This window comes from Ochotona princeps, chromosome 32 (genome assembly GCF_030435755.1).
Source record: "Ochotona princeps isolate mOchPri1 chromosome 32, mOchPri1.hap1, whole genome shotgun sequence".
NCBI classification, from domain to species: Eukaryota; Metazoa; Chordata; class Mammalia; order Lagomorpha; family Ochotonidae; genus Ochotona; species Ochotona princeps.
Genome location: NC_080863.1, coordinates 5,709,399 through 5,733,288, shown reverse-complemented (window position 1 = coordinate 5,733,288; position 23,890 = coordinate 5,709,399). Strand labels below are relative to the sequence as shown.

The 23,890-nt window shown below is 51.6% G+C and overlaps 1 protein-coding gene across 5 annotated transcripts in view; it reads left to right on the top strand.

The window, feature by feature from the left end:
- Nucleotides 1-17,723, top strand: part of CSGALNACT1 (chondroitin sulfate N-acetylgalactosaminyltransferase 1) — a 153,295-nt gene extending 135,572 nt beyond the window's left edge. For all 5 annotated transcript variants that reach the window (XM_058657456.1, XM_004591391.2, XM_058657458.1 and 2 more), the window contains 5 exons: nucleotides 3,288-3,389; nucleotides 6,332-6,510; nucleotides 7,242-7,336; nucleotides 13,727-13,808; nucleotides 16,856-17,723. In XM_058657456.1, coding sequence (XP_058513439.1) covers nucleotides 3,288-3,389; nucleotides 6,332-6,510; nucleotides 7,242-7,336; nucleotides 13,727-13,808; nucleotides 16,856-17,145 — 748 coding nt within the window. In that variant the 3' untranslated portion in view covers nucleotides 17,146-17,723. The remainder of the gene's footprint in view (nucleotides 1-3,287; nucleotides 3,390-6,331; nucleotides 6,511-7,241; nucleotides 7,337-13,726; nucleotides 13,809-16,855) is intronic.
- The last annotated feature ends 6,167 nt before the right edge of the window (nucleotides 17,724-23,890 follow it).

The window sequence follows — 23,890 nt, the reverse complement described above, 5'->3', positions numbered from 1 at the left end:
TTGGAAGCAGCTATCATTAACTTTAGGTGACACCATTCTAGGCTCCTTGTAAACTAAAGTACTCCTTTGCCTAGCTAGGAATAATTCAATGCAAAATGAGATGTACTCTGCATTCTGTTTCTAATTAAAGAATATTATGAAGACAGTGAGGTTTCCCTGTCCCTCATAGCACTGGCTGGCCTTGCGTCTCAACTCCAACCCCTGCCTACTGCTTCCTGCCAGCACGCACCCTGAAGGGCAGCAGCAATGGCTTAAGTGGAAATGTGGGTGGAGTTGCGAGTTCCCTCTGTGGACATCTGGGAGGTAACCAACAGATACGGGCCAGCCATGATCCTGCGTTGGGGGCAGAATTGCTGAGTTCCTCCCAGGCCGTTCTCACCAGCTCAGCCACTTCTGTACCTCCAACACAATCTCCGGGCATCAGTCAGCTGTGTATGACTACAACGAAATGCCCAATGCAAGCTACTTAGGAAAGAGGGAGGTGTTTGTTTAGTGCACAGTTTGGGAGTCATAAGTCCAGAGAACATCCCAGGTGATGGCCAGAGGTATTTAAACCACATGGGGAGCCAAAAAGCAGAGAGGGGGAGTGGGGGTCTGTCTCACAAGAGCTCTAGAGATTGCACAAGATGAGCTTTCCAGAAAACCACCCCCAGTGACTTAAGGAGGTCCCAAGTAGGCCCCACCTCCAAAGGGGTCTACCTTCTCCCAGTTGCACAGACTGGGAACCATGCCTTGAACACATGGGCCTTTTCCTACAGACCAGCGTCCAGGCTGGTATCATCAGACTGTGGCATTCACTTCCAGACGCCGTCGCTGGAGCCGTGACCCACCTGAGGCTAAGCAAGAGTCTGAGTGTGTTTTCTGCTTGATTTCCTTTTTGTGAAGTTTATTTAAGTGGCTGATTAGGCCCCTTTATTAGAAACAAGAATTTTGCCATTTTCTACCACCTGGGAACATGACTTACAATCATGACTTTTTGAGATTAACTTGGCGAGAACATTAGCCATGCAGTGTTGCTCCTCTGAAATGTCACACCACGTATTCCGGTACCCAAGAGCGCATGTGGCTTCACATGGGTCATTGGCAGCACCTTCTGGAAGGTGGAAGTATTGGTATAGACATGTGGCTTTGTGCTGATTGTCAGAGGGAATGACAGGTTCTTTTTCTCCAGCATCATTACTCACATAGAAAAGGCTCACACGGCTACGCCTTAGGACAGATACATCTTTGTGGGTTAGACATTGGACATGGCAGTCCCTGGAGAAAGCAGACCAGGGCAGGAGACACAGAGGCCCCCTGGGGAACGTGGGATCTGCTGAGAACAGCTCAGCAGACTGGATGGCCAGGTCTGAGTTCGTGAAAGTGAACAGTATGTTTCTCTGAATGTATAACTTTTCAAAATGCATTCATTTTTCCCATAACCAGCATTTTCCACGGACTGGTTTTAGACTCCTGCCAGGGATAGATTTTGATTTTGCTTTTTCACACCAAAATAAACTTTGCTTCCTCTCTGTCTCTCCTCCTCTCTGTATATCTGCCTTTCCAATAAAAATAAATAAATCTTAAAAAAAAAAAAAAAAAAAAAAAAACAGCTTTGCCTCCCATTCCCCACCAAGCTTCCCCAGTGTTCTTGTGTTGGCCGAGCCCCACCTGCTCAGGCTCTTCTGAGTGCTGCTTTCACATCACCTCATTTTGCCTTGGAAACCATCCTCACATTCGGTTTTTTTGGCTGCTTATTTTCTCGTGGCTTCCAAGTTCCTGCTCTCAGGCGCATCTGTTCTTTGATTGTGTGCTATTGGCGAGGGATGGACAAGCCTCCATTACAAAGCTATCAATCTTTGGGTCTTTATCTCTCAGTCTCTTCCAGGGTGGGGCAGGGGAAAGGGAAGGGGAGGATTTTTATGGAAAATGTTCTTCGTGGCTTTAAAAAACTCTTCCTCAGTTCATTGCAAGTTAGCGCAACTCCTGTTTTTGACAGCTTCCCTCTGGACGGGGAACCAGCCCTTTCCCATGTGCCTGGTTGTTTGCTAGAATGTTCTCTGCTGTTTCTTCTTTGACTCTTCTCTTCACCTGCCCAAGCTTTCACGAGATTTTCACGCAGTAGCTGAGAAGTCTCAGACTTGTGTTTTGTTGAGTGATTCTCTTCCTATTCCTGTTTGTCTTAGAACCCTGAGGATGATTCTGGATACTCTGCAGAATATTTTTGAAGCAGTGACTGAAGGATCTCGGGAACTGAAATGATCCTGGAGTGGGGCAGGGAGGCTGGGGTCGGTTGGTGACAGAAGTCTAGATTAGATAGAAAGAGGTTCTTGGTCACCTGAGCGCCCCAAAGAGAGAGCAACCTGTGGTGCGTAGCACAGTCCCTCTTCCATTGCCCCCAAACCCTTCTACCCCAACCTGGGCCGCTTCTCCGTTCCCACACCAGTGATGCGACAAGGGGATTGTAGGACTGATACATGTGAGAGATGTCCACCCTTGACATTCACCCCTCGTGGAGGAAAGCTCCCTGTTGGGGTTGCACAGAAGAAGCTGATGTCCCCTTCATTGGACTCACAGGCCGTGTGGAAACAACTCCCTTAGAGTAGAGCGAGCTCCCTGGGACATGATCTTGAATTGACCAGATTTGGAAGGCAGATCTCAGTGGCTTTATTCAAACTTCTGTCTTCTTTTTTTTTCCTTAGTGAGAGAGATAGAAGGAGAGAAGGAATCTTCCACTGGCTCACTCCCTAAATGCCAGGAACAACTGGGATAGGGGCAGCCCAACGTCATGAGTCAGGAATTCAATCCAGGTTTTTACACATGTGTGGCGGGATGCCCAGGCCATTGTCTGATGCCCCTCTGGGGAGCACACAATAGCAGGAAGTCACATAGGAGGCTGAGGTGGCCCCAAACCCCCAGGCTCTTGGATACAGCATACAGACATTCTAAAGAGTGGCGTAAGCACGACGCCAAATGTCTGCCTCTCGATGTGGATCATATTACTCAAAGAGTAGAACAATCACATACCAGTTGTGTGTCTTCTGTACCCCGGGAGCTTCTTACGGGCGTGAGAATTCACTGCTCTTTCCTTGGCCTGGGGCAGGCTAGGCCTGTGATTCTTTGCATCTGAGTTTTGATTGCCCGGAACTGCACATCTGCATGACCTTGGTTACCTGATGCACTGTGGTGAAGAAACAGCAGCCCCATCCTGGGTCTCCATCATGGTGTCTGTCAACACCCCTTTGGTACACGGTAACAAAGGTACGTGTGAAAACAGGAAACTGATGGCCGTGTGGCTTCTCTTGCAGGGAGATGTGCATCCAGCAGGATGGGCGGATTCATCTCACCGTTGTTTACTTTGGGAAAGAAGAAATGAATGAAGTTAAAGGAATACTTGAAAACACTTCCAGGTGAGTCCAACGTGGGAGCTGGCACAAGCAATGTGTCACGGTCATGGCGCTCGGGAAAAGATGTACCCAGGGCAGAGACGTCTGCATGGCTTGGCTTTCCTTAATGCTATGGGAAGATGGGTGGGCCTGACTGGTTGCTGGCTGTGTATTGTCGGGGACATCCCACACACTCCAGATGTTAATGTCGGGGTGAGCCATCCTGGGCAGCAAGGGGTGGGGGCATGCACGCACTGCTGGGAGCCTCTGTGCCCTTGCAGGTGCTCACCCTTGGCACCCCAGCTGCACGGGTTATGTGGCAGAGCGGGGATCGGGGGGACCACCTCTGAGTTGGGTAGGGAGCTCGATGTTGACAACAGCTTAAACAGCCAAGAGAGATATCCGGGACTCACATCTCTGTCACTTCCTAATGGGCTTGGTCTTTTCGTTGTCATTCCTTTATGCATTTAGAGACCCAGATGAACAATGGTCAGGAGACGTGACTGGCAAATGTGCCATGTAAGAAATCCTAACAGGAGACCCGGGTGCCTCTTGGTGGCGTAGCATACTAATCCTTCCCCTGTGGCACTGACATTGCTTTTGGATGCTGGTTAGTGTCCAAGCCGTTCTGCTTGTGACACAGCTGCTTGCTAGTGGTCTGAGGGGGAAGCAAAGGATGGCCCAGGAGCTTAGGCCCCTGCACCTATGTGGGGGACCTGGAGGAGGCTCCTGGCACCTGACTAGATGGATGCAGCTCTGGCTATTTTGGCCATTTGGGGAGTGAGCCAGCGGATGGGAGATTTCTCTCTCTCTCTCTCTTTCTCTTTCTCTCTCTCTCTCTCTCTCTCTCTCTCTGTTCTTGCCCCCTTCCCTCTCTGTTGCTCCCTGTGTATAACTCTAAAGTAAAAAAAATAAATCTTTTAAAACAAGAATCTTTGAAGCTGAGATGGGAGAATAATAGAGCATTTCGAATCCATGCAGAGGCATAAAGAATGCCAGGAGAAGTAACTGCAGTTGGAGAGTTTTTGGTAAAGATTTACTTTGTTTATTTCAAAGGCAAAGATACAGAGAGGGAGAGAGACAGAGAGACAGAGACTGTCAGACATCTTTCATCTTCTGGTTCCCTCCCCAGATGATGCAACAGCTGAAGCCAGGAGCCTGGAGCCCTAGCCAGGTTACCCATGTGGGTGCCATGGCCCCATGTCTTTGGGCCCTCCTTCACTGCTCTCCCAGATGTTGTAGCAGGAAGCTGAATCAGAAATGGAGCATCCAGCACTTGAATCAGCATCCCCAAATGGGATACCTAAATCGCAGGCAATAACTTTGAGCGCCGCACCACCAGACTGACCTCAATAATGTGCTTTTTGTCTGTATTTTTTATTCCTGTTCATTTAAAAATTCCGAACAATTTATTACACAAAACAATAGCTATGCATTTGTGTTGATGAAAGTTTTTTTTTTAAGATTTATTTGTTTTTATTGGAAAGTCAGATATACAGAGAGGAGGAGAGACAGAGAGGAAGATCTTCCATCCACTGATTCACTCCCCAAGTGACCGCTACAGCTGGACCTGTGCTGATCCGAAGCCGGGAGCCAGGAACTTCTTCCAGGTCTCCCACGCGGGTGCAGGATCCCGAGGCTTTGGGCCATCCTCAGCTGCTTTCCCAGGCCACAAGCAGGGAGCTGGATGGGAAGCAGGCTGCCGGGACACGAACCAACGCCGATATGGGACCCCAGTACATTCCAGGAGAGGACTTTAACGGTAGGCCGCCATGCCATGCCCAAAGATGGAATTTTTAGTATGATAGCAACACAGAGGAAACGGAAAGAGAAAGAGCAATTCAGTGGAACTAAGTGGGTTTTTTTTTTTTTTGAGGAAAAAAAAAAACCTAACTCTGCTTCAACCAAGGAAATTGATTTAATTAAAAAAGAAAAGCTTCCTGCAAAGAAAATCCAGACCTAAATTTCTGCTAATTTCTTCCTGGTTGTATATATATATAATCAGGAATAAGACAAGCTATCTGGTCTCACTCATATGAAACAGAATGCGTAGGGCAGTTGGAGGAGAACACATGCAAGATGTCCGAGTGGGAAGGTGGGAGTCAACGAATCTGTGCTCATAGCCGACATGTTCTTCTGTGTGCGGAATTATAAGGATTGGCAGGAAAAACACTCCGAGCTAACCAACAGTTCAGCAGGGTTGTGGGGTACAAGATTAATACACAAACCATTGTGTGCATAGACAATCTGAAAACGATACTAAGACATGTGTTCTAGTGGAAATAGCATCAAAAAAGAACAAAACACAGAGGAATAAATGTAAAGCATTCGGTAACAGAGTGCTTGGGTTTCAGTCCCTGCTCTGCTTTCAAGTTCAAGTTCTTGTTCATGTGCACCGTGGTAGGCAGCCGTGAGGGTGCAGGTACTCAGCTCACTGTCACCTGTGTGGGAAACCTGGATTGAGCTCCAGGCTCCTGGCTTCACCCCCCCGCTGCTGCACTCATTCAGGAGTGAGGCTGTAGAAAAAGATTTCTGTCTGTATGCTTTCAAATAAAGATAAATAAATAAACTATGCAAGCCAGGGAAATTTTTTTTTTTTTGTAGAACCGGTCAAGATGATAACTAAAATGTACATGGGAATTCAAAGGAGCCAACTTAGCCAAACCAATCTTGAGAAGAGAAACAAAGTTAGAGATGAGCTAGTCCCCAATTTCAAAACTCAGTGGCAAATTGCAATGTTCAAGACTGGCGCTGGCCTAAGAGTAAACACAGAAATCAGTGGAATAGAATTGAGAGTCCAACAATAAACTCATACATTTATTGATTTTTTTTTCTAACAAGAATGACAGTTGCAGGGGGGAAAGAACTGTCTGTTCAAGATTGACGTTCTAGGTCAACTGGATGTCTGTGCCAAAACAAAAGCAAGGGTCCGAGAATGACTCTACCTGCCTGCTGTTCCCTCCCAGAGCCGCCAACTTCAGGAACTTCACCTTCATCCAGCTGAACGGAGAGTTCTCCCGGGGCAAGGGCCTGGACGTGGGCGCCCGCTTCTGGAAGGGCAGCAACGTCCTCCTCTTCTTCTGCGACGTCGACATCTACTTCACGTCCGAGTTCCTCAACACGTGCAGGCTGAACACGCAGCCAGGTGACCGTCTGTCCCCAGTGCATCCCGGTAACTCCCCCCTTGCCAGCAGCCCGAGTTTCTACCTTCCATTTCTGTTCCGATGCCACTCCGCCACCTCATCAACCTCCCACCACCTCCCCCTTACCTCCAGGGCCGTCTGCAAGTTCATGTTCCTGGCTCGTTGTCCATTTTCAGCTGGGAGGTCACCTTGGGTGAATGTTCACAAGAGAAAGCTTTGTGGCAGGACCTGGACCTGGGACAGCTGCCCCCAAGTCCTTCTAGAGCAGAGGACCAGGATGTACTTATGGATGGAAAGAACTGGTAGCTTGAATTAGTTGCACAGCCTGACCCCGGGGCAGGGCTGGGTTATACTTGGCATGGCCATGGTAGTTCCTGAAACACAGAAGTTCTGTGCAAACTGGTGGACAGCAATGACCCTGGCCACTCCTAGGGGACTAGTGCTGCCCAAGACAACGCGGCTAGCCTGAAAACATCTAAACTGTGTGAGCCGGCACCTGAAGAGTTAATGTCATCAAGGCCAAGGGCTACCGAGTGATGCCCAGGACCAGAGCCTCTGGTGGGTCTGTGTCCAGTGGTCCTGCACCAGGAGGTTGGGAGTAGTTAGGACTGACTGTGGCCTCTGCCGTTTAGTCTGCAGTGAAGAAGGGCTGTACTGAGCAGCCTATGCTCACCGCAAGCCTGAGGCTGGAGCAGGTGCCCTAACTGTGGATGTCTTGTTCCCCAATTTGCAGGCAAGAAGGTCTTTTACCCTGTGCTGTTCAGTCAGTACAACCCGGGCATCATCTACGGCCATCACGACGCAGTCCCTCCGTTGGAGCAGCAGCTGGTGAGTGGTCGCGCAGAGCTGTCTGGGTGTGTCCGTGGCACGCCTTTCCTTCAGGGGCGCCTGACCATCAGGACAAGCAGAGTGCGGGAAGCCAGCGGTCAGTCGAAGCCCTTCTTGGTCCTGAGGTTTAGCTGACAACCTGGCCTCAGCTTCCTGCACCGTGTTCATTGAAAGTGCGAGATAAATCTACAGGGAAGGTATTGTACAGGAAGGTCATTTCACACCTTTGTGGTTTTCTTCTCTGTTTTTTGGGGGGGAGGGCAACTGGTCTTAATGCATTTATGAACAAAGAACATTTTGTCTATTATTAGTAAATCTTGCCAAGAGGGAAGGTTTGAGAACACTGCAGAAAATTCGTGCAAGGGGGTGGTGGTGTGGTACAACAGGTTAAGCTGCTGCCTGTGACACTGGCCTCCCGTAGGGACACTGGCCTGTGTCCTGACTGCTCCAGCCTCTGACCAGCTCTCACTAATGAGCAGAAAATGGCTCAGGCTCTTGGGCCCCTGTACACAGGCGGGAGAGAGAAACAAGCCCTTAGCTGTTGCAGTCATTTGCAAAGTAAGCCAGGGTATAAAAGCTCTCTCTCAACTTTGCCTTTGAACCAAATAAATAATTTTTAAGAAGTTTCTGGAAAAAATGGAATAAAAGATGTGCTTAAGGTACAGCAAAACTATGTGAAATTCATGTTTATGAGGTTTTTTTTAATTTGTGAAAAATGTGCACTGTGAAAACATATTGCTTGAATTTCCCAAAGTTTTTGTCCCATCAAATAACCTTGATTTGTACATTTTAATAAAGCTTTTTAATTTCATTTTTATTGAAAAGGCAGAGTTAGAAAGAGAAGAGGGAAGGGAAAGAGGAAAAAAGGAGAGCTTCCAGCTGTTGGTTCTTTCCTTAGATGGCTGCAACAGCTGGGGCTGGATCCGACTGAAGCCTGGAGCCTGGGACTCCATTTGGATCTCCCACGTGGGTGCAGAGGCCCAAGCCCTTGGGCTGTGCTCTCCTGCTTTCCCAAGCACATTAGCAGGGATCTGGATTAGAAAGGGGGCGGCCAAGACTCAAACCAGGGATCCCATGAGATGCCACGTCACAGGTCATAGGCTTGACCCGCGTCACTGCAATGCTAGTGCCTAAAAATTCTGAATTCCGTTTTTCTCACAAGCCATTGAAGGTGCCCTCGCCTGTGCCCATTATCAGATGGAAAACACCACCACAGCTGAGCAAAGAACTTGGCACGCACGCTTGCACTTAATTTCTTACTGATTCGTCAAGTACAGCTGTGCCAAGCAGCAAAGCTAATCCCAGTAGAGAGCGCTGGTGAGGCTTTCCTCCAGGCCTGCCTGGACTCCTGTGACCCTGGCCCCCCAGATGAGGAAGTGGAGGGCTCAGAGACCCTAAGTCAGAGATTCCTGCAGGCAGCAGGGGCAGGAACTCAGGGCCCTACGTGTGGGTGACAGCCCAAGCTGTGAAGGCAGGGACAGGTGTGCCATGCCTCCAGATCATCTGATTTGGGATTATACATTCTCTTTCAAGAAGAGAGAGTTTGGAAGGTTCTCGATCCAGCCTGATACTCCAGCAGACCCAACACTTTTTTTTACCCAGATCCCAATCAAGTCATCTGTAGGAAAGTCTGAGTGGAGACAGATTGGGGAGGTTAAAACACCCGGCACCTTCCCAGAGAGCTCTGGCCCAGCCTCGGTTGTTGTCCAGGAATGAAACAGTCACAGCTCTGCTTTGATTGAGCTGGGTGGCCTTGGGCGGGTCATCCTCCTTCAGTGGCAAGAAGCCAGGGTCAGCCTCCCGCCACGATAAAGGGACGGGGGGTTTGAGCACAGGTCAGGGGCACCCAGGAGTCCCAGTGTCAGGAGCTGCTGTGGAATCAGCACCACCCAGGGCGAGACGAAGATACAAGCCCTCACTCAGGACACATCAGTTTCAAGGTGGGAGGCACACCCGATCAGCCAGCCCGATACTCAGGCATCCCAGGCGGAGGCAAGGCCCACATCCGCCTGCCCCATGCGCAGGCATCCCCGTAGATCACAGCCTGCAGTCTTGGGAGACATCCATTGGATTGGGAGGAAACGCCCTGCTGGAATATGTGCTATTTATTTTATTGCAGAGTCCAGATTGTTTCACGGGCAGCCGGCCAAGTCGGCACCATTAAGGCAGACGAGCGTGCTGCCGCCTCCCCACATCCCTGGGGGGATTTCAGTCCTAATGATCCATCCAGCCCCACCCCGTCGGTTGTGTGGCTCACAGAGCAGGAGCCAGGCCTCCGGGAACCTCCTAGCCTGATGGTGCTCGTGTGGTGGTGGGAGACAGCGGGGAAGTGCAGGCTGCGGGATGAGGCTGAATCACTCTTCAAGCACAGGTTTGGTGCCTCCTTCCTCCTCCTCTAGTGTAGCAGCCCTGGACCTTCAGGGTGTGCCAGGCCCCAGCAAAGTCCTTTGTCTACATGATTCCGGTTGTCCATTTCTAACCCCCTGCTCCCAGACATCCCAGGCCTGTGCTGTGTCCCTGTGGGCCAGGGTCTCCCACTGAAGCAGGCCTTTTTACTCTGGCTTGAAATCTTCTCTGCTTCCCCGACTCATGCAGCTAAGAAGCCCTCATTCTGTAGGTAGTGGATCCAGAAGAAACCACAGCCACGAGCTGACGATGGTGGTGGGTGCAGGCTGCCAGCCAAGACAGCAGCAGGGGCACCAGCAAGGCTGGCTCAGAGATCAGGAGTGTCACCCGGGAAGGAAACCAGTGCAGCCATGTCAAGGGCCACATGGTGGTGGTGGTGATGGGGGGGGTGGATGACAGGTGCACCGATCCTGGTGAACAGACGAGGATGGGCCAGGCAGGACAGAGTGCGAGAGTGCAGCTTAGGGACCTGGGGCACTTGGGGAACGGAAAGCAGGACTGCCTGCAGACCGCAGGGAGAATGAGAGGAGATGGGGCGGTGGGGAGCGTGTCGGTGGGAATGCGGCTTGTCGACACTCCTTCTGCCAGCTGCTCACGTTCTGTGAGCAGAACCCTTGGAGCTCTGGGCGCGGCTGTGGGGACAGAGCCTTGCAATAGCAAGCTGCCCCCTTGCCCCGAGGTGCTGTGCCGTGTGAGCCAATCAGATTCTGTAAAGAGCTGAAACCTGGCATGTCTCGTCAGCTTTAGGGTCAACTTCTTGTGTTTTTTTTTTTTTTTTTTTCCAATCGGAAAGTCAGTTTTACAGACAAACGGAGAGACAGAGAAAGAAAGCTGTTCCATTTGCTGGTTCACTCCTCAAACAGTCGCAATGCCCAGAGCTGAGGTGATCCAAAGCCAGGAGCCTCTTCCAGATCTCCCACGCAGGTGCCGGGTCCCAAAACTTTAGGCCGTCCTCCACTGCTTTCCCAGGCCATAGGCTGAGAGCTGGAGGAGAAGTGAAGGAGCCAGGACATGAACCAGGGCCCATATGGGACCCAGCGCTTGTAAGGAGAGGATTAGCCAAGTGAACCATCGAGCCAGGCCCTACAATCAACTTCTTAGGGGCGTTTAGTTCATCTGTTCAGATGCCGGCGTCCTCTTGGAGCGCCTGGGTTCCTGCCTCACCTCAGGTTCGGCTCCCGAGTCCAGCATTTGTTTTTGTTTTATTTTTATTTGAAAGATTTGCCAAGAGAGAGATCTTCCATCTGCTGGCTCCCTCTTCCCAATGGCTACAATAGCCTGAACTTGGCTGATTCGAAACTAGGATCCAGGAGCTTCTTCTGGGTCTCCCATGTGGGTGCAGGGTCCCAAGGACTTGGACCATCTTTGTCTGCCTTCCCAGGACACTAAGCGGGAGCTGGATGGGAAGTGGAGCAGCCAGGACATGAATCGGAGCCCTTATAGTGAAGCAGCCAGGACACGAACCTGGCTTAGCCTGGTATGTCGTAGTGCCAACCCCCAGGTCCAGCTTCTAACACCCTGTCACCCACACACGAGAGTCTACATTGAGTTCTTGGCTTCAGGCTCTGGCCTGTCTCCCCCCTCCCGCCTTAACTGTTGGGGACAACTGGAGAGACCAACCACGGGATGGCCACTATTTGTCTAAATCAAAAAGGAAACAGGACTTGCATAAGCATTTCTGTTGCCCATTGCCCAGCTCAGAATACCATCCCGGGGAGGCTGCCAGGGCAGTCCTACTTCCTGGAGCACCCTCCTCTTGTTAGTCATCTCGCCTTTCTTCCCACGCCCCGATGAGGTCTTTTTTTTTTTTTCCCATTGGGAACTCTGTTTGAAATTCCACGTGCGCCTCAAGTTTTGGATCCTGGCACGCCTCTTAGACCCTGTTCCCGTTTAAAGGTTTAGAGGCCATGTGAGTGTCCCTGGGCAGCGGGAGGCCAGGGCCTGGGGGGGCGGGGATGGAGGGAGGGTGTGCTGTGTCTGAGCAGAGATGGCGTGCCTTACCAGGCAGGGAAAGCTGTGAAGAAAACCTGACCCTGGCAGGGTTTGGAGCCATTTCCACCTGCAGAGTCTCCGGTTAATACCAACAGAACGGCCCTGTCATTTTTGGAGACGTGGTTTCTTGGCCCTGCACTGGGAAGCAGAAGCAGGGGGACAGATGCCACGACCTCCCGCAGGTTGGCACCCCTTCCAGCAATCTGGATGCTGAAGGTGACACCCTCATGGAGTTTGGGGTGCAAGCAAGATAAGATGACTTCCTAGGCAACAATAGAAGAGAATTTAAGATTCATCAGTCCTTTTGCAAGTCTTACAGAATTCCATTTCACATAGCCACTTTGTAAAATGGAATAAAAGAAGTTTAGGTAGGTGACAGAACAAATTTTGAAACCATGCATACGAAGGTTCTACCAAAAGTTTGTAAAAGGATGTGTATTTTGAAAAGCCTTGGCACAGATCTCATTAAGGTTTTTGTTTCAACCTGAAGGGTGACAGGGTGTGTGTTCTAATTCCATTTGGGGCAGGGGGGAACGAACCACTTTACAAGTCTCCTGCTGTGTCAGATCTAATGTGGGCTGTGGCTTTGGGAAGATGCAGTAACAGTGATGAGGTAAACATGTGGTGTTAGGGCTCAGCCCCTGATTTTATGGGACAGAAAGTAGAGATGCCAGATGCCAGATGCCCCAGGCAGGAATGTGGCCATCCAAACACACAGGACCCACTGCACCTTCCACCTCCTACGCGCACACACACACACACACACACACACACACACACACGTCCCCCCTCCTTTGGGCATGGGCCTTCCCTTTGTCTCATCACCCATGTGAAACATAAGAACGAATCATGGGAAATAGTTCTTAAGATCACAAAAACAAGCTCAGCATTGTGGCACTGCATGCTAAGATGTCACTTAGTGACAGTAGCATCTCATTCCGGTCCTAGCTACTCCACTTTCAATCCGGTTCCTTGCTACTGGTCTGAGAAAAACAGCAGCAGACGGGGCAAGTGCTTAGGCCCCTGCAACCACACAGGAGACCCTGGCTCCTGCCTTCAGCCTGGCCCAGCCCCAGCCGTTGTAGCTACTTAGGTAGTAAGCCAGTAAATGGAGGATTCTCTCTTTCTGTCTTTGCTTCTCATGACCATTCTGTCTTTCAAATAAATGAATTTTTTTCTAATCTCAAAACCATTTCTAGAAAGACCTTAGTCCAAACCAAAAAAAAAAAGGAAAGGAAGGAAAGAAATAAAATTCTGGAAAATTCTTGCTGTGCGTGCCCAGGTAGTGGATGCTGTCCCGCACAGACAGGGCCTGCGAGGCGCTGTACAGGCAGGGTGGCTGGGATGACCCCGGGCATGGGATGACCCTACATGCTGGCCACGCCTCCTAGAGCAGCCTGGTTTTAATACAGTGCAGGGGGTGAATGCCTAGGGTGCCTTTCCCGGTTCTGCCATGTCCTCCCCTGTGGCCACCCCTGCAAGGCAGCGGACCCGGAGCTGCTTAGCTGGGATCCTACAGCCTCCCAGATGGGTATTTCTGAGTCCCCAAGTCACCAGGGCTGCTGCATGCTGAGTCGTCCTGTTCTGCTCAGCTCCCTGAGCCGTTTGGTTTCTCACCCAGCCGCATGTAGAGGGACCCAGGCCTCGACTTCTTGCTGGCTCGGGGACATGGCCATTTAGGTGGCTTTTCCATACCTTTACTTGGAAGCTTGTTCTCGGCTCTGTATGTGTGTGTGTGTGTGTGTGTGTGTGTGTGTGTGTGTTCAAGCTTATCCTAGCAACATTCCAGCCAAAGCGTGCAAATGTGCCACTTCCCCCACCCCCACCCCGGACAAGGGCTGGCTCAGCTTCCTAGGCTCTGGCCTGGACGAGGACTCTAGTCTTGCCTCCCAGGGGCCTGGTTGCCAGAAACCCTGCTCCCATGACATGCGCCAGGCGCTGCGTGTGCCTGGCCCGTCTGCCCTCCTCCGATGACCATGCTTCCTTTTGCAGGTCATAAAGAAGGAGACTGGGTTTTGGCGAGACTTTGGCTTTGGGATGACCTGTCAGTACCGGTCGGACTTCATCAACATAGGTAAGCCAGAGTTGCAGCTCTGCTGCCCCTGTTCCATGAGCGGGCCAGGGGCTCTCTGGTGGAGGTGCTGACCCCCTCCCGCTAATGCCCTTCCTGTGTCACGGGCCAGAGCTGGACCAAGTGGGGCGTGGTGGGGACAGCATGTTGGCCCTCCAGCAGCATTTCTGCCCACCCAAACCCTCATGTGGTTCAGGCCCACAACGCTGCCTTCTGGTGAGTCCTCTTCCAGCCGGGCTGAGTGCAGAGCCCCCTTCTGCACGGGTAGCCGTAAGGGAACCTGGCTCCAAATAAGGCCCAGGCTCGTCTGCGCTGCACTTCTGAGACTACGCATTCAAGCCCAGATTGTGCGATGGCTTTCAACACACTGCACTTAGAAACATATGTATGCACACATGGCCATACATGCTCCTACATGCATGACACAGGCACATGTACATAAGGTATCTAGACATACATACATGTATGTGCACATGCAGTCTGTATATACAGGCACATGTACACATACGCTGAACACCAGTGTGCACATGAAAGCCATGCATGAATAGCCATGCATACATGCATCTCATTGTGTTGCATGTGTGCAGAGTCGAGCACATGCAGCATCATGTGTTCATATACACACACATACACAGAGGCAGTACACGCAGTGTGCACAATGCAAGTCATAGCTGCATGGCACGGTCACGCATACACATGTATGTACTCGAGTGTGCATTCAACATACACACATGCACATGCATGCCTGTGGGTTTCCAGAGCATGAGAAGCAGGACCTTCTGGTTTCAGGGGGGTGCCCAAGGTGAGGGCCCTGGCACAGCGGTGGGGATGGGAACAGAGGGTTGTTGTCCTCCTTTGGTCTTCCCTCATGTACCTCTGAAGAGAATGACCGTGAAGGAACAGGCCAGGGACTTTGCCCTCAGCGTTTTGGGGTGTATCCAGAGCCAGGATGGAGGATCCCGGTATAGTCCTGCTGTCTCCAGTCACTCTCCGTGGAGGCCAAGGCTCCTTGTTCCACAACCTGCAACAGCTGCAGGCTTGCTTTTGTCCAGAGTTTGGGCAGCCTACAGACACAACAGGAGCTCAGAGCAGTCACTGGGTCAAAGCAGAACGAAGTCCGACAGGTCCGAGTCAGGTCCCGCAAGACTCGGCAGAGAGGCAGGTGCCAGCCTCGGAGGGCTGGTGCTTCACCAACACCCAGCCGTCCCCCTAGAGAGACAGGTCCGGAGAAATAGGTATAAAGGAAACTGCCGAGCTGAAATGGCAAAAATGCCCACTGAAAAACTGTTCCTTGGCTCTTAGTGCAGGGAAGGATTTTTTAAAAATATAACTAGAGTTACAGATGAGAGTAGAGAGGGGGAAGGCAAGTTTCAAACTCTGGCTCGCTCCCCAGATGGCTGCACTGGCTGGGGCTGGGCCGCATGAAGCCAGGAGCTTCCTCCAGATCTCCCACATGCCTGCGGTGACTTGGGCCATCCTCTGCTGCTTTCTCAGGCACGTTAACAGGGGAGCTGGATCAGAAGTGGAGCAGCTGGGCCAGGCACAGTAGCCTAACGGCTAAAGTCCTCGTCTTGCATGTGCTGGTGATCCCATATGGGTGCTGGTTCTAATCCCAATGGCCCCGCTTCCCATCCAGCTCCCTGCTTGTGGCCTGGGAAAGCAGTCGAGGATAGCACAAAGCCTTGGGACTCTGCACCTGCGTGGGAGACCCGGAAGAAGTTCCTGGCTTCTGACTTTGGATCAGTTCAGCTCTGGCCGTTGCGGTTGCTTAGAGAATAAATCAATGGACAGAAGATTTTCCTCTCTGTCTCTCTCCTTCTTTCTTATATCTGCCTTTCCAATAAAAAATTGATTAACTAAAAGAAGCGGAGCAGCCAGGACTCAAACCAGTGTTCATATAGGATGCCAGCATTGCCGGCGGTGGCAGGCTTGGCACGGCATCATGCCAGCCCCCAAAAAGATTTTTACAGATTTATTTATTTGACGGGAGGACAGAGATCTCCCCTACACTGACTCAGTCCCCCGTGGTTTACCATGTCCAGAAATGAGTGGGGCCAAGTCCAGGTCTCCCCTGTGGGTGACAGGACCCCTCTTTGCTTGAGCTGTCAGTGCTGCCTCTCAGGGTACCAAGAACAGGAAGCTGCAGTCAGGAGCCAGAGCTGGCTTTTGAGTCCAGGCACTCCAGCTTAGGACACTGGCATTTTCAAACACACCGTAAGCTCTAGGCTCACCGTGCACCCCCAGGGATAGACTGTTTTCTGATGATGTGCATGTTTGTCAGATTTCGGGTTTCTGGATGTATGTTCCTAACCATGGATGCAGCGACAGTAAGATGAGAGCTCCCAGCAGACTGGACAGGCCACTGTTTTACCTCCTTTAGAGCTCTGGGCTTCCATTTAGGACCCAGACTTTGATCTGCTCCGGATATGCCAGTACTGTGTGCCTTGTGCATAAAATAAATAAATGGGGCCAGGCATGATGGCTCAATGCTAAATCTTTGCCTTGCAAGCACCGGGATCACACATAGACACCAGTTTGCGTCCTGGCTGCTTCACTTCCCATCCCGCTCTCTGTTTGTAGACTGAGGAAGCAATAGAGGACGGCCCAAAGCTTTGGGACTCTGCACCCACATGGGAGCTTCAGATGGAGTTCCAGGCTCCCAGCTCCTGGCTTCAGCTTGGCCCAGTTTCAGCTCTTGTGGACATGTGGGGAGTGTGTGTGTCCCTCTCTGTAACTTCACTTTTCAAATAAATAAACAAGAAAGAAGCAGGTAGCTATTTCATTACAGAAACCCTAGAATTTGATTTGGAAGTTTCTAGATAGAGGCACTGATGCTCAAGTCGGGCTATTTCTCAGTTTTCACGAGTTCCTGGCAGGTGCATGGGGGATCCATTGCAAGTGCTCTGCTCTCAAACATTGGGGCTGCCTGCCATCCTTCCCATCCCACCCTGATCTCCTGCCCCCACCACCCCACCAAGGGCCTCTTTCCAGAAAGCTCTCCACCCACACAGGCAGGCCATGTGGCTCAGCAGCACCTTCCCTCCCCGCAGGTGGCTTCGACCTGGACATCAAGGGCTGGGGCGGCGAGGACGTGCACCTGTACCGGAAGTACCTGCACAGCAACCTCATCGTGGTGCGCACACCCGTGCGTGGGCTCTTCCACCTGTGGCATGAGAAGCGCTGTGTGGACGAGCTGACCCCCGAGCAGTACAACATGTGCATGCAGTCCAAGGCCATGAACGAAGCGTCCCACGGGCAGCTGGGCATGCTGGTCTTCAGGCACGAGATCGAGGCCCACCTGCGCAAGCAGAAACAGAAGGCGAGCGGCAGGAAGACATGACATCGCGGTCAGCCCTCCCTGGGGGACAGCAATGGTCAGGGCCAAGGGTCAGGGCCAAGCATGTCCTCTCTCCTTTCCTTTTGGTGATTTCTACCAGAGCGGCTGCAGCCGGGGAAAGACTTTCACAGCGGGTAAGGAGGAGACCCCTCCCATATTCCGTTTGCCTCTTAGGCATGCTGGGACAGGAATTCAGTCTCCACTTTGCCTGCACTGGTAGGCACCCCTGCGAAGCGTCTGACAAAGGCAGAGTGACTGTGGGAGCAACCCGGAAGTCTGAGTGTGCGGGGCCTGTTGTGTTCTGGGCTCCTGGAAATATTCATGAATGAAGACTCGTTTGGCCTGAGGGTCTTTAGGAAGAAACGTAAGTACATGGCTCCCCCACGTGAGGGGGACTCTACCCGCGTGGCTCTAGTTGCCAGGAATACTAACACATCAGGAGGCAATGGAAAACAGTGTAGATCGCATGGGAGGACCAGGAAGGAGGGCATGGTCCTGGCGCCCTTTCCCCGTCGTTCCCCGTCGGAATCAAGCAAAAGCCATCCCCTCCCATCTCGTTGTCATTTTAAACCATCTCTGTTTATTTAAAAACTCACTCCACCTCCCCCCCCCCCCCCCGGCTTGGAAGTTGTAGCTGCTTATTTAATTTGCTGGTTTGCAAACCTTGAGGAGAGAGCACAGGTTGGCACACAGCTGGCATTTACTGCAGAAGAGACTCTTGGGATGCATGTACGACACTTTCCATATGCATCATCAGATGGATGTCATGGTCAGTGGGCAGGCCAGGGGCTAGTCCCCCAAGCTGCCATCAGCCCAGCTGTGGCAGAGCCCTGGACGCATAGAAGGCCGGTTTGGGGCTACAGCGAGGAGAGCAAGTGGGAGATGCCAATCCTGAGGAGGTGGCGCCCCACCTTAACAGGAGAGGAGACTCACGCAGACTGGCAGACTGGCGAGACCTCAACGCAGGTCACAGAGAAGATGCTTCCTCCCCCGGAGAGCTGGGGACCAATTTCTTTACCTGTTTAAATAAACCAAAGTGTACTGCGTGGACCAAACCATGTCTTTTCAAAGCAGGGTGCTCTTCTTGGCTTCTGGCTTCCATGAGAAGAAATGCAGAAAAATCTATATTTTGTGAAAAATGCAGCCACCTGCAAGAATCCAGCAGGGCAGACCGTTTTTGCTACCTGTCCGGCCACCCCGAACTCGGGGAACAGTGACTGAACTTATTTTTAAAATGAAAGCAGTTCGACTCAGTCCCCGCGATGCTTCGGGGAACTGCATTTTATTACGGTCAGAAACTATTTTTAAAACAAAAACTACAGTTCACATGGAACGGTTTCTACACTCATGTGAAATTTATTTATTAGCTAGCACCAGATGCATGAGCTCATTATCTCTCGAGTCCTTGCTTTCTGTTTGCCCACAGTCAACTCATTGTTGAAAAGCTTTCAGAACACTCAAGCTGTTGATGTGGGGGGTAAAGAAAGAAAAGGCATTGTATTGATTTGTGCTGGAAGATCATCAAATTTAATTAAAACACAGGACATGGATGCAAGGTGGTATGGCAGAGCTAATAAAGTATGATTTGTGGATCTGATGTCTTCTGGCGGTGATAATGTTATGTTCTCCATCTCTGTGCCTAGCTTAGGGTTCTTCCACTGGGGGCACTGCTGGCATCTAGGGGTATGCAACCCTTGGCTTGGCAGAAAGGGGTTCATCCTGTGTCCCGTAGACCAGTTCAGCCACTTGCCTACAAGGTGTCGGGAGCATCCCCCTTCAATCAGCCTTGACCCCAAAGTGCCACCTGTCACCACCAGATGTCCCTGGGGAAGAATCAACCCTGGTTGAGAACCCCTGGGCTACAAGGATAAAAAATAAAACACCCAAACCATTGATAGAGTTTTCAAATTTTTGTGTTAGAATAAAGTTGAAAAACCATGTCCCAGAGCACTTTGAACTCTGCGCGTGGTGTGCTCACACCGTGGTCACCCTGGTCACCCAGGGCACAGTTCCACATGTTCTGACATGACCACAGTGACTGCCTTGCCCGTGCCCACTCCTTGCTGTCCCAGCCTCGGGAGCTGCCTTCCTGCCACGGCTTCCAGAGGCCACCAAGTGTTTTGACCCTGGAATTAGGGCCTGTGCCTTTGTAACTCTGGAAGCTAGTCAGCTGTCCATGGCAAGAGCTGAGTCTCCCAAGTCCTTGAGGGCCGGAAAGAGGAGAGGATGGAGCATGGGTTTGAACCACTCCTTTGTAAAGCTTAGGTGGGATGGCCTCATCAAAGGAGACAGGCCCCTTAAAGCACACGTAAGAGAGCATCTCACCCCATCCCTGTGCAACATGTAAAAAGACAAAGTGGAGTCCCCGCCCCCACCCCGGTGACCACCCCATGCAGGAGGCTTGGGTTTACACTTAGGAGAGGCTGTTGTGGAGTACTTTGTCATCTGGCTTGCCCCATGTTCCCTGCGTTTCCACTGCCCCCCCTCACCTTCAAGAGCTTGGGTTCTTCCAGGTGCTGCTGAGCCAATTTTCACAAGTCCTCATGCAGTCAGCAGGGGTGTTTACACCACAGGCAAGTGGCAATGGCAAAGACTGCCGATCAGGCCTCCCTGCCTTCCGGGGCCTTGCAACTGCAGTGTGCCCTGCCTCCAGGGGACACATTCCCAGAGGACACACCAGCCACCTCCCGCTGAGCTTCCCCTCCGGTCATCCAGGGTCCAGCCCTCTTCCTACACATCAGAGGCTCCTCTGTCCCTGTGTCTAACCACATCAGGGGTCAGGGTAGCCCAGGAGATGACATCATGACTGGTGCAGCCGGACAACCTGGATTCAAATTCCACTTCTTCCCCTCACGACATGCTTGTTGTCAGCGTGTCAATGTCAAGGTGTCCTCTGCCTTATGGTAAAAATGAAATGAGTTAATATGAAGGAAGGACTGAAAAAAAATGAGAACTAATATTTATGTCATTTTGCTGCTTATGGCCTGGGAATGTAGTGGAGGATGGCTCAAGTCCTTGGGCCCCTGCATCCATGTGGGAGACCCAAAAGAACTCCTGGCTCCCAGCTTAGGATCGGCTCAGCTCCGGCCGTTGTAGTCATTTGGGGAGTGACCAGCAGAATGGAAGATCTTGTCTTTCCTTCTCTTTCTCTTTGTAAAATCTGCCTTTGAAATAATTTTTTTAATATTGTAACTCATGCATTCCAGGAATCTTCAAAAAACCTCTGGAAAACTATGTTAGGAAGGGAAGCCATGGTGTGTGGGTTTCAAAAACAAACGGTGTCTTTTCATTCCAGTTCCTAGAGTCTCATGATATGTTCCCTATGTACCCGACAGTGCCCTCCCAGCATGCCCAGAGCTGCTCAGATGGAATTAGAAGCCACATGGGCCAAGTCTCAGAGCCACGGCGTGCACACATCACTGTCACTGTACCAGGCTGCCCTGGGGCACCGCTGAACTAGAGCTCCCCAGCGGTGCCTAGCCTCCCTAAGTGACCTCTGTCTATTAGATGTCAAGTTTGGGGAAGTCCCCAGCAGAGGCTGGCCAATCCCTAAATCTCCATGGTGACAGAAAAAGAGCACAGTCCCAGCCATGGGGACACGGCATCAGGCACACGGACGTAGAGACACTCTGAAGGGCACCTCTAGCGACAGTCCATGTGTGCTGGAAACCTCCACACCCCATCCCCAAAGCCCCAACCTTCTGGCACAGGCCCCACGGATTTTGGCAGCCACAGCCAAGACTGAGCCCTGCCAGGGGAAACAGCTTTGAGTGAAAGGGGGAAGCTAATCGGTGGGTGGCAGGGAGCTGCCTGGTATTGGATGCGTGCTGGGAGCCCTTGGGAGCCACCCATGGGCATTCTGTCTAAATCACGACTCTCAGCAATAGTCTCGAGTCCTTTTGATCCATGCCAGGAGTCCCACCTGCTGGCCCTTCCCGCTCCGTGCAATAGCACGCTTTGGACTGCTGCCAGAGACAGACCCCAGGCTACAGCTCCCCGTCGGAGCCCTGGCACCGCTGGCCATAAACCTGGGAGGTACAGGGCGGCTGGTGCATAACCACTCCTGGGCCTCTGCACTTCAGTTTCACTTCTCTTATTTAATTATTTGAAAGGCAAAGTGACAAGGAGAGACAGAGAGAGCTCTTCCATCCACTGGTCCACTCCCCAAATGACCACAATGGCCAGAGCTGGGCCAGGCCAAAGCCAGGAGCCAGCAGCTTCTTCCGGGTCTCCCACATGGGGGTAGGGGCCCAAGGATTTGGTTCATCCTCTGCTGCTTTCCCCATGTGCTTTAGCTGGAAGCTGTATAGGAAGTGGAACAGCTGGGACTCCAACCAGCATTGGTATGGGCTGCCAGCATTGCAGGCAGTAGCTTCACCTACTACACTACAATGCTGTTCCTCCACTTCATCCCGAAGTTTCATTGCAGAAACTCCAGGAAGCAGGTGCACAGCTGGCTGGCACAACAGACAGGAAGCCTGGAATGCAGGTATCCCGACACTGTGGCACCTGCACCTGCCACTTTCCCCCTGGCGGCACCTGAGACCCCTCAGAGCCCAGTTGGCTTCATTCGCTGCTGTGCTCAGCCCAAGATGCCAAAGCTCACACGGGTTGAGTTGCTTCTTTGCTCTTTTGTGGCTGCATATGGTTGATGATATGACCAAGACTCAGACCCACAGGGTTTTCTCTCTACATTTCATTATTAAGCCCTGTCCTTCACATTGCAGCGAAGTCAGCTTTGGGGGGCCCAGTTGTAGCACTGGGTTGATCCACTACCCACGATGCTAGCATCCCATGTCAACACCCAGCAGTCTCTCTCTTGCTGTCTCACTGTCCTGGTGCTTTCCCACTCTCTGGGGGGTAAAGCTTGGCACTAAGAAACACTTGCTGGTTTGCTTAACAGGTGACACGTAGAACAAATACTTTCTTGCACTCCACAGCAGGGGGTGGGGCAGGAGACCAGAACCAGGGGCCTAATAGATACTTTAATGGGGTGCTGATGGACGGGTGAGGATCTGACAATGCAGAGAGGGGCAGGCAGAACATCAGATGAACCGTGGCAGCCACAGTCTCAGGGTTGGGACTGGACAGTAGCTTGGGGCCATAGGGTGGAACCAGTGGTTAGGCAGAGACCAGGGGGCCGGGTCAGAACACCGTCACCCTGGACCCTAAGTACAGTCAGCCCCAGGCAGGACGGAGACTGTGCAAAGGCTGGGATGAGAATTCAGAGCTCTTCAACCCCTCTTGCTTGTGGTGTTTCTCTGGTGAAGGCCTCCTTTCCTACAGTCGGGCATAGCTCCCAGCTGTCTTTGCCGGCCAACAGCAGACAACCGATGTAACAGGTAACATAGGGTGGAACTCACTCATGCTGGGTCATCTCCTGGGCCGGAGGAGGTCACCTGGCATCATTGCATATGATGTGGCTCTACCTGTGACACTAGATGGCAGCACTGACATTTCCAGGTCTTCATGATTATCACTGAGTCCAGCGGACTTCCTGTCCATGCCAGTAAGAGAACTGGAAGGCTTCATTGCAAGGGGCAAATAGTGAAGATCACCCCCACTCGAAGACCTCATCTTCTCAGAAGTGGAAAGCAGAAGCTCAGAAAGAGAAAGGGGTGGTCCAAGAAGCAGGAAGAGGTGGGACAAACATTTCTGAACGTTGAGACTGCTGAATCAGAGAAACAAATAAAAGAACTTGAATAGGGCTCAACGCGATGGCTCAGTGGCTAAATCTTCACTTTGCATGTGCCAGGATCCCCATATGGGCACCAGTTCAGTACCAGCTGCTCCACTTCCCATCCAGTTCCGTGCTTGTGGCCTGGGAAAGCAGTTAAGGATGGCACAAAGTCTTGGGACCCTGCACCCACATGAGAGACCCGGAAGAAAGCTCCTGGCTCCTGGCTTCGGATCAGCTCAGCTTTGACTGTTGCGGCCACTTAGGGAGTGAACCATCACATGGAAGGATCTTTCTCTGTGTCTCTCCTTTTCTCTGCAAATCTGCCTTTCCAATAAAAATAAATCAATCATTTAAAAAGGACTCATACAAAAGTTTTACAACAGAAACCACATGTGGTTTAAAAGCCTGTCCATTTAAAACACACACACACAAACACACACGTGGGCATGCACGTGTACTTGTGCGCACACAATAAGGCTCGGTTTCATACATGCACGCATGCATGCAGACATACAACTACATGCATGGTTACACACAGACATGCACATTCAGGCACATGGATACATACACATGGGCATGTGAATACATATAAGGACATGGGAACATGCACACGAAAGAACACAAGCACACACATGCTCATGGGAACACATAGACATACATGGAGACAATCACGCACATACGTGTGCACAGACATGGGCACACACGCACAAACAGGCACACATGTGGACCTGTACACACCCACAGCCCTGCAGGGACGTTTAGCAGCAGCTTTGCGTGTTTCACAGCCAGCAGCCCGGGAACACGCTGCAGTCTCACTCTGCTTCCCTTCACACGCAGCTAGCTCCAAGAACGGCAGACACATGGAGTGAACCACAAGCCAGTGCACCCACAGCAGTGACCGCTGGGGGGCAGAGACACAGGATTCCTGTGTCTGCACACATCAGCACGCCAGAGTGAAGCCCACCTCCCGGAGGGTAATGGGGCTGCGTGGCCACAGAAGGTCAGTGACATGTCAGGGATTTATTCCCTCATGGTTCTGGAGGTCAGGGGTCTTATATGAAGACACTA